Below are 10,810 nucleotides of genomic sequence, written 5' to 3' on the forward strand. Positions count from 1 at the left end.
CCGCTCAGTGAAAGCCATTTTCAGTTGATCCCAAAAGAGCTTCTGCAAATTTCAGATCGATAACTCAAAAGCTGAGGGACTAGTTGTCATATATACAGGCAGAGGCACACAGCTTAATGTGTTTGGCTCCTCATGTTGATCATTTATGGTATATAAATATTCTATAGTGTTCCCGAACATGCTCAGGGTATCAAAAGAAAAAATAATATGAGGGGATATCGACTTCTTGTTTTTAAGTGTCGAACAAGGCACCGAATATCGTACATAGCAGATAACAGGTCAATTTAAAATCGTAAATAATACTACTAGCATTAAATCCATAGGAGTTTTAGTTATAATCTTATAGTAACCATGTATAAATTTKACAGCTGTCAGAGCATTAGTTTGTGAATTATTTTGTTTTGGGCGAATCACCATATATTAATTTACACAAAAAGAATCATAAAATATTTTAGTGTGTTAATAAAGCGTTACTTTTTGAAGAAAAAATACTGTTGACGTCAAGTTTTGGCTTCATGAACATTATCTGGACTCTTCTTCTTTATTGGGATAGGCACCGTTTACGTGGTTATATATTCCATTTTTTGGACTCTAACAAATAAAATCAACCAACAAAAATTCAAATGCTAAGATTAGAAGTGGTGAAATGAGCACCAAAGAAATTGTTACCGATAAAAACATCAAACACGTCCATTTATCCACATATCATTGATTAATACAAGGGTGGAAGGAAGCTTGTTGAGTTGATGRTTTGCAGCAGTGTTTGGAGGTATTCTAGCGTAATAAACTAAATTCTTGCATCGGTATGTGACAATTGATGACACATTTCTATGTCATTTCACTCCGAAGTCCAATCGACGGTCATTCGAATGGACTGCATACGATGAATCTCCTTCAAAGCGTGAAAACAACGCAAAAGTTTAAAGACGAAATCACCGAAAAAAGGACGAAAGTACTATTCACCAAGACAATGCACGGCGTCACAAGTCAGTGAAAACGATGACAGAAAACCATGAATTGGGCTTCAAGTTGCTTTTGCATCCACCGTATTTTCCTACTATGGCCCCAGTGACAATATCCTGTTCTCAGATCTCAAAAGTATGCACGTTGGGTAGAAATTTTCGTSGAATTAAGAGGTGAGTGCCGAAAGAGGGGCCTGTTTTGAAGCAAGAAACAAATTGTACTACAAAAATGGTATCGTTAAGTAGGAGGGTCGCYATAGTCAGTGTGTATCACCTKTGAATGGAACTTTGTTAAATAAAACATAATAATTTTATCAAATGAATGTGTTYTACTATGGTAGGCYGRGGACTTTTCAATTGATCTATTACTTTATAAGGTCTCCAATGTTTGATTTTGGGTGCTAGAAGCATGATGGCTAACTTAACATACTTTGTTCAAGGCACAAATATCAAAATTTGACTTGTTATTTTAAAAAAATATTGAAAAATAAATTTTTTTTTTCGAGTTAAAATAACAAATTAGTGAAAATAAGTGAGTTGCCACCATACTTTAAAGAAAATAAATTATTAATTTTTGAACTAAATTTGTTCAGTTAGAAATATAAGGTTGTCAAAAAAGTCTTGCGGGGTTTTCGCTAGTTGGCGCTGAGAGCGCGTAGTTCTAGTTTTATTCATCGCATCAGGTCATGCTATACCTTTTTGGAAAGCTCATTTCACGCGCTAGTATTTGATTGATTGTCGTTTCGTTTAAGTCGTTCGTGAGTTATAGCGTCGCAAACATGGAGCTAAATAAAGAGGAAATACGGCATATTTTACAGTACTACTACTACAATAAAGACAAAAATGCATCTCAAGCCGCCAATAAAATTTTTGCAGTTTATGGACCCAATACAGTTTCCATTTCCACCGCACAACGATGGTTTCAACGTTTTCGTTCTTGTGTAGAGGTCTATCGTCGAAAATTGCGATAAAATCCCTGAATTGGTCGAAAGAGTCCGGCATAGTAGCAGCCGTAGCATCGGTCAAGAGCTGGGCATGGGTCATCAAACCGTTATAAAATAAAAAAAATTATAAATAAAAAAAAAATACCGCAAGACTAATAAACTAATATATCCCCATATTCAGTTATAAAAATCTAACGTAACAAATATTACGGACAGCTGACTATTATTAAGTCAGTCAGAACTGAACTATGGCAAAACAAGCTAATGTTTCAGTTGCTTATATGCTTTATTACTTGTGTTCTCATGCGCGTATGTACTTACACAGACACACGCACTCATTAGCATTATAAAACAGAGTGCCTTCAAGTCCACCAAGCGGCCACGCCGCGCTTAAGTAGCATATGTTTGTGTTTCACAGCAGCCACAAGTGTGTCACAACGCTTAGATTTATCAGTTGGTCTGACTCAATGGCAAGGAACTGATGCCGTTGGCTTTAAGACAGCTCATCGTTACGCTTAAAGCCAAAGCCGGATTACGCACATAGCTGACTAAGGCACTACGCTACTTCGCTTATTGCTGTGCGCCACTCTTGTTGTTGTAGCGCGCTACTCTTCTTGTTGTTGTAGTTAAGCATAAGCGGTTCTCGCAGCAGTTGGCCATGTACGCCTGCCGCACACAAAGCAGTTATTTCCTTTTCGAGCGCGCTTTGACTTGAAAAAGTCGTAATTATATGATTACTTCAATAACAATTTCCAACACAGAGTGAAACTTTTGCACTCGCCACAAAGCAGCGCAGCATTATRCGCGCATGTGCAGCACCTTTTTTGTTATTGTTGCACACACAACTGCTTGTACGTACCAGCCCGCAGTCGAAAGTGGGGAGTTGGCAGTCGGCTGCTGCGTGCCTGGCTCTTTAGCTGCCAAACTAACTCGCGCGCTGACTGCTTGATGCGGCCTGTAGGGTGTACGCACACAGCCGCAACGCTGTGAAATAGGCACGCATGTTGCATGCCACAGCTAGTAACACAATAACAGCGCCAGCGTGCTTCTATTACTCGTTGCTTCTTCTTTTTTCTTTACTCTTTTCCGAGTTTTATACTGTTGTTGTTGCGGCTTGCGCTCCTAGCGTGTATCTGGCATRTTGCACATCATCACACCCATGCTGTTGACTACACTCACATGCACATAGTTGCGCTAGGCGTACATTGCAGCAACATATTTGCGTTTGTAGCTGTGTGTGCGCATCGTTTAGATGTGCTTTTTTTGCGCCGCGCCGCAATTGTATTTGCTGTGATTTTATGGTTGATAGCAGCAGCAGCAGCAGCTCACCTTTTTGTAGCAGCGTTTAATTGAATTAAAAATGTAGCTGCCACTTGGTAAATGGTGTAAGTGTTGGCGTTGTTGCACTCCGCTGCTACCAGCTACAGCTTGTTGTGTTCAGCAAACTTGTTGTTATTTTTATTATTGTAACAGCCAACCATTTCAGCGTGCAACGCAAACCCGCTCCACCACACAACTACTTCTTGCCTTACTCTCGCTCTCTGCTGGGCCGSCGTAACTCTTTCTCACTCACACATTTCGCTTGGCTGCAATGCAACACTTAAGTGTATGTGTGTGTGTGTGTGGAGGCATGTTTTCTKCCTGTTGCAACAACCAGGAGGTTACTGGTGTTTAGCCGCTTTTTGTTCAGCGCACTTGTAAAGCAATGTTATSGTTGCTGATGCTGCTGTTCTTGTCGTTGTTGCCATTGTTGTTGCTGTTGCTGTTGTTGTTGTTGCGATAAAATGCTTTAGTCGTACATGCAATATATGGTTATGATTACAATTAATTATTTTATTGAATTGTCATTATGGTGTCGGCCACGGCGCGCATGCGCACACAGCTACGCACGCATACAKGCACAAATATRCCAYACATATATATAGTATACTCCACTTGTATGCAACTATTACTTCTAATATATTTGCCAATTCAGTTTATTAGCTTTGATAACGTGTTAATGCCACACTTAATAACGATTTACGTTTACAACTCGCCACAAATTAATTCAAATAATCTCACAAGTCTAGTCTGAAGCTCTCTGCAATTTATTGTTATATTTGTTACATTATTATGTAGATTATTTCCTTTCTTCATTTTATTTGCATTACTCATTCCTTTCATCTCACTTGCAGGTCAGCGTCCGCGTGTTGGACAAGAACGATAGCCCGCCTGTGTTTCGTGACACGCCGCTCTCTTTCAATGTCAGCGAAGACTTGGGCGCTGGTCATCATATCGCGACCATACGCGCCTCAGATCCCGATACGTTGGGCTCGCTCACCTTTAGCCTGATTGGCGGTGATGACGAAAAGTTTCTATTGGAATCTGAGACCGGGCGGCTGTACTTGAAAGATGCGCTCGATCGTGAGTTGAAGGATAAATATGTGCTGCAGTTGCGTGTAGCGGATGGTGTGCAAAGTACTGATACGACAGCGGACATTTTGGTAAGTTTCGGATGGCAAAGAAATTATAATAGAAAATATTAAAATATCATTTAGTATCATTTAAAAAGCTCTCTGACTTTCGGTAAGTTTATCTCTCGATTCAAGCAAAGAGATCTCATATAAAAAGCTTTCTATTTTCTTTCATGCTTGTTGTTGATGTAGCGGTAGAAATCTGCCTAGTTGACAGTCCGTGGTCGAAAAAAATATCCGGATCCGTGGGCCAGACTGTCGTGGGAACGGTTCTTTAAGCTTCTCATGTCTCTCTCTCTCTTCTCTTCTCGCCAAGATTATGGCGATCCCTTAGATAAATATTTATCAAAGATATATTCTACTGATAGTTTACATGATTGTGTTGCTTACAAATTTTAAAAAGTTTATACTTAATATAATCTGTTGATTTCTTCTACTTGGCGCTTTTGGAGCTTTTAATGAAACAAAGCTTATAATGAAGCATTAAAGATAAAGTTCTGATGTTTTATTAAGAGCCTCAAGATTAACATTTTGCTTCTGGCTGGAGCTTTTTGAGTTTTTAAGGCTTTTAATCAAACCTTCAAAGTTAGCTCAAAAAATTTGTTTAAAATATTGACGTATAAGCTTTGCTTCCTCTTGAAGCTTTTGAATTATTCTTCTACTTTGAGAAAAACTAAGAATWTTTTTTTTTAAATTTCAAGATTTACCAGGTTTTTTGATATTATTATTTCTTGGAGCATTTAATGAAAATTTCAAATTGAAAAAAAGACATCATTGATAGCCTTTTCTTCTACTTGGAGCTTTTTGGGCTTTTACTTATTTAAGTAAAAATTTCAAAGTGTATTCAAATAATTTATTTAAAACAGCGAGATATAAACTTTTTTTCTTCTTGGAGCTTTTTAAGTTTTTAATGAAACTTTTAGAGAAAAACCAAAATAATTATTTTCTTGGAGCATTAAATGAAAATTTCAAAGTGAAAAAAAGATATTATTTAGAGTCTCAAAAATACACTTCTTCCTCTTGTAGGCTTTTAAGCTTTTAAGACTTTAACTCAATATTTCAAAGTATGCTCACATATTTTTTTTAATACAGCGAGATATAAACACTTCTTTTTCTTCGAGTTTTTAATGAAACTTAAAAAAAAATGCTCAAAAAATGTATAGTCTCAAGACCAGATTTTTATTCCTTTTGAAGCTTTTAGATCTTTAAATTGAACTTTGGAAGTAAGCTCATATAATTTATTTAGAATGTCGAGGTAGTAACTCTTTTTTTTTTTTTTTGGTGCTTTTAGATATTTGAATCAACTTAAATAACGATTCAGCTTTTAGATCTTCGAAAATAAAGCTCAAGTAATTTTTATAAAGTGAACTTTTAGAGCGTTTAGTAAAGCTTTTCTTATCCTTCGAGCTTTTAGATTGTCCAATATAACTTCCAAAGCTCAAATAACTTTTTTAAAATAATCTTTAAGAGATTTTAATAAAATGTTCAAATAATTAACGTWGAGTCTCGAGCTATGAACGATTCTCTTTGGAGCTTTTTGATATTTGAATGAAACCTTCAAGCTCAATTCAAATATTTTTTTAATGTCGAGATCTTCTTGGAGCTTCTAAAGCTTATTAATGAAACTTTCCAAATATTTGCTTAAAATATCGATGTATAAACTTTTTTTCTTATTCTTTTTTAAATCTTCAAATATAAGTTTGAAAGCTCAAATAATTTTCTTAAAATGAGCTTTTTGAACTTGTAATAAAATTTTGAAAGTAAAACTCAAATAATTTATATAGACTATCGAGCTATGAACTATTTTTTTACAGCTTTTAAYGAATCTTTCAAAGTAAGGCTCAAATAACTTACTTCGAATATCGGAACATACATTTTTCTTATCCCTAGAGCTTTTGAAGAAGTTTTCATAAAATGCTCACATCGCTTAGAATCTCCTTTCACTCGAATTTATAGCAATTTTTTTCTCAGTGCTTTGTCAAGATTTTCGTGTTCGATATTTGTTACACCTCGACTTTACTGCAAACCRAACCGTCTTTTGCGCCTTTTTACTTCCTTGAAAGTTGCTTTTTCTTATTTATTCAGTTTTTTGTTGTTCTTGCCTTTGCTTCTTGTATATAAGTAAGTGTTTCTTGCGCTTTTTGTTTTKGTTTTTGTTTTTTCCATTTTGTATTTCACTTTTCTTTGAGGGGGTAATTTGATGCCTCGCAACGTGTTAAATAAAAACGCCTCAATGATTACTTGAATGCGCTTCCCTTTTACTTAACACCAATGCAATAGTGCTGGGCTCTATATGTGCGCTGCTCTGTCCTATGTTAAGAAACGACATGCAAACACATACCGGAGCCTTGCTTATAGTTAATTTCGGAATTTTGGTTCGCAGAGCCAAAAACGAGCAACAAGCAACAACAAATAAGCAACAAAAAGGTATGGAAAAAGAGTGAAGCGAAGCAGCCGATACTTGCCTCTTGGCGGCGGCAAACTTGGAATACTTCAACGCTTGCGCTGCTCTCGAACGCAAAGGCGCAGCGCGGAAGGGAGACGGCGGTGTAAACAGTAAAGTGAGAATGGCGTGGCATTTTTGTCATAAAACTTGAGCTCTTTTTAAAGAAACCCAAAAAAAAAAAAGGATGAAAAATGTGATTCGAGGATAAAATCAGAATATGGATTACAAAACAATAGCAACAACAAATGCTGCAAACCAAACTTAGTTGCAGCAATAGCGCAAGCAAATGATGAATAAAGCAATCACGTTCGTTCTAATAAAATTGAGGCAAGAGAATGTTAGTAAATGCCTTAAGTAGGTGAGTGCGTGTATTTTTATGTATTGGTTGCATACTTCCAGGAAAGCTTTGACAGTTGGCTTTTGTAGCATTTTTCTACACTTTTTTCGGTATGTCCTATTTAGTTAATTAATGAAATGTACATATGTATGTGAACTTTATATTTTACGTTGCTGCTTTTGTTGTTTTTTGTTTTCATTATCATATTGCTTTGTGTCACTCATTTTATGCCGTTAACTCTCTCCCACATTTGTGAAGTGAGTCCTGGCGCAATTTGCTCACTTTGACAAAATGTTTGGACTGCCTCCCAAATGTTTCGCAGCGTTTCCGTTGCCTCGCTTTCCTTACAATATACATACATATATGTATACTGTATATGTTGTTGTTGCTTATGTGACGTTGCAGTGGTGCTTATTGGAGTGTTTATAACACGTTCACTTTGGCATATCATCATCATATTACTTATTAGCAGCGTAACTCCAAGCATACACTAACAAAAATAGCATGTTCTTTGTTGTTTTGGTGAAACATGAAATGTGAAATGATTATATATTGGTTGGGGTAAAGTAGATTTGGCCAAATTTTTCTGTGAATAACCTAAAATGAGTTCTGGGTTTTGATTGGTCCAGCGCAGAAATAAACTTTTTTTTTTCTTGATGGATCAGAAAATTTATATCATTTATACCAAATAGAACAAACTATTTATACCGAACAACCAAAATATATTTTGGAAAATTTTAAGGTTAATAAGTTTGGTATTATTAACCTTAAAATTTTCCAAAATTCGCAAAGTTCGAATGTGAATCATTCGTAAATGACTCTATGAAATATTGTGAAGAAGCTGCAGCTTCTCCTTAAGAGATCTGTTGACACTATTCGTTCATAAATAACAATGAAAAACATTTAAAAAACTATGTGGAATTCTTTCTATTAAAATCCTTTCACTTTATTTTAATTTTTGGGTAGTAATTAGAGATCAGTGAGAGTTGATGATTCGCCTTTTGAATACTATAAAATGATGAAACTGTATTTTCGTTTGATTGGTTGATAGAGCTTTGGGGTGGGCGCCAGACCGCTGGCTGTCGCATTTATGCCATCATTATAGTTGCCGGGTAGTAAGTTATTTGGAAAAACCCCTTACCATCAACATTACCTCAAAATAACTTTACGGTGTGCTCTGTATTGCTACTATTCCAAGACCTAAGGTGTTCGTCTATCGTCCATTGTTTCAAACAATCCTTCAAGCAGCTGAATGTTCTAGACAAGGTCGTCTCCAGTAGCTCTCGAGCAAGGCAGCTTTTAATTCTATACAATGCACACAATTTCGGCCTGAAAGAGTTTAGTTTGAAGCTGCCTGCCTGCCGAAACCGGTCCTGTTCCTATTTCACCTTTTGATCCGTCCATAAATATGTAAATTTTGCACTGTCGATTATGAAACCATTGATTCAATCTTTTGTACTGTGGCATGAAAACGCTGTATTTAATTCTTCGTTAGTCTCCTTTTCTTTGCCAGCTTATGCCCATTCAACGGCGCCGAGTCTGGCTCCAACTAATTTGTAATTATTGCTTCATACCTACTTTTATGTGCTTTAGCCGAACGTTGAGGAAAACCTTCACAGTCTTTGTTGTGGTCATTTTCATTGCGACAGTAATTCCCGGCAAGCAGGACCATTTCGCCTGCACCAGGGGCTTAATTTCACTTTTCAATAATACCATCCACCTTATCATCAAACGTTAATATTACGCGGATGGCACTCTTTTAGAGCCAATAGAATAGGTTAAGTCGTAGACCCCACTTGGAACAATGGCTCTGTTACTGGATTTGAAAATTCGAACTTGGATTTTCTGAACTGTTCTCTCTCTCTCTCCCTCTATGGTTTTTAGTTTTGCAAAGTCGCACTGCTTCATGTTYGTAAGAACTGAACCATCCACAAAATATGTATATGAGAGCTTAAAAGCTTTCCCCAAAGCTCTTAAAAATGAGCTTTTATAGTCATAATTTTTCTGATAACTTCTAATTGTTTTTTCTGAACTGCTCTGTCTCTCTCTCTCTATGATTTTTAGTTTTGCAAAGTCGCATTGCCTGATCTTTGAAAGAACTCAACAACCCCCGCCGCAKMGAGAAAGTTTTCTGATAAACTGAATGTGGATATTCTAAACCCCCTCTCTCTCTCTTTCTCTCTTTTCTCTCTCTCTCTCTTTCTCTCTCTCTCTCTCTCTTTCTCTGACTTTCTATTTTCTAAAGCCGCATTGCTTCATGCTTATAAGAGCTCAGCAACCCCCGTAATATCTTTGAGACATTAAAAGCTTTCCTAAAAGCTTTTTATGATGAGCTTTTATACACAGAAAAGGAAACTTCAAAGTAATATATTTATAAATGATCAGCAAGACGAGGTGAGTAGAGTCTGTCTCTTATACACATCTAGATGTGTCACTTAGTAAAGTCGCTTAAATGAATGTTCGAAAAAACGCAGCAATTCTCGCAATATCTTTGTAAGCTTTAAAGCTTGTCTCAAAGCACTAACGAACTTTGTACTTTAAGTTTTTCATATACGCATTGAGACATTTCTTKGAAAATCATTATTATCGCCTATAAATGACATTAGCTTGCCTTTTAAATATCTAAACTGAATTTCTTGTGAACTGCGTGTTTTTTCAATTAAAATGAAACCCCGCCTGCCAGTGTTATGAAACGTACAATATCTTTTATAGACTAGCACTTGTTGAAAATTTCGCACGGAACCCTAAAACATGCCAAGGAATGCCAGAAATTCGCACCTTTTCTAGCAAATCGTTTATTTGCCTTTTGTATTTCGCTAAAATTCATGCGCTCAGCTCAGCTGCTCTTTGACTTTGTACAGCAGCGCGCGTCTGTTACCTACCAGGTTAGGGCATCCCTGTCGCATGTGACCAACATGGTTAGCTATCTTGCACACATGTCTGTATGTACATATGTACATATATCGACTTGCAACATGACTGCGTCGCACACCTTATAAACAGTCGCGCAACAACAACACCAACATGCCAAGCATAAATATACACATCAGCTGCCTCTACTAGAGTGTAGACTCTAGGCAGCAGCGCGCTTGAATGCTTGGCTAACTTATTGACCARGCGACACGCCGGCCAACCAACTGCCGTCTGCCGTTCACATGCCGCTGTATGGTCGGCCATCTGAACAGCAGCACAGCTTTATAAATAYATAGTAGTAGGCACATTGTGACATTGCTGTCGGTTGCTGCGTTCGCTTGTTGCTGCTTTTAATTTTCAAGGTCTCTCCACATCACTTAAAAGCGAGATTATTCTTCCCTTAAATGATGCGCTGTGACACAGTAAAAGTCACTGCATTATGAAGACACCTTCAAGCCCAGTTTTTTTTTCTTCTGTTTTCTTCTTGCAACTATGAGCGGCTGTCTGTGTGTCGCTTTTGCTTTGAGTCTCTGTATATATCTATGCCTGTGTGTCTGTGTTTGTGTATCTCTGTGTCCTTATTAGCAGCGTAACTCCAAGCATACACTAACAAAAATAGCATGCTCTTTGTTGTTTTGGTGAAGCATGAAATGTGAAATTATTATATATTGGTTGGGGTAAAGTAGATTTGGCCAAATTTTTCTGTGAATAACCTAAAATGAGTTCTGGGTTTTGATTGGTCCAGCGCAGAAATA

The 10,810-nt window shown here is 37.0% G+C and overlaps 1 protein-coding gene across 1 annotated transcript in view; it reads left to right on the plus strand.

Annotated features, from left to right (window-relative positions):
- The window catches only part of LOC108966623 (cadherin-related tumor suppressor), a gene marked incomplete in the record, with an annotated part of 299,387 nt that overhangs the window by 231,669 nt on the left and 56,908 nt on the right, over positions 1-10,810 (plus strand). Inside the window, 1 exon segment of the mRNA XM_018929619.1 lies at positions 4,081-4,389. Within this exon segment, the coding sequence (XP_018785164.1) occupies positions 4,081-4,389 (309 nt within the window).

Source organism: Bactrocera latifrons, unplaced genomic scaffold (assembly GCF_001853355.1).
Source record: "Bactrocera latifrons isolate USDA-ARS-PBARC rearing strain unplaced genomic scaffold, ASM185335v1 scaffold_167, whole genome shotgun sequence".
Lineage (NCBI taxonomy): Eukaryota > Metazoa > Arthropoda > Insecta > Diptera > Tephritidae > Bactrocera > Bactrocera latifrons.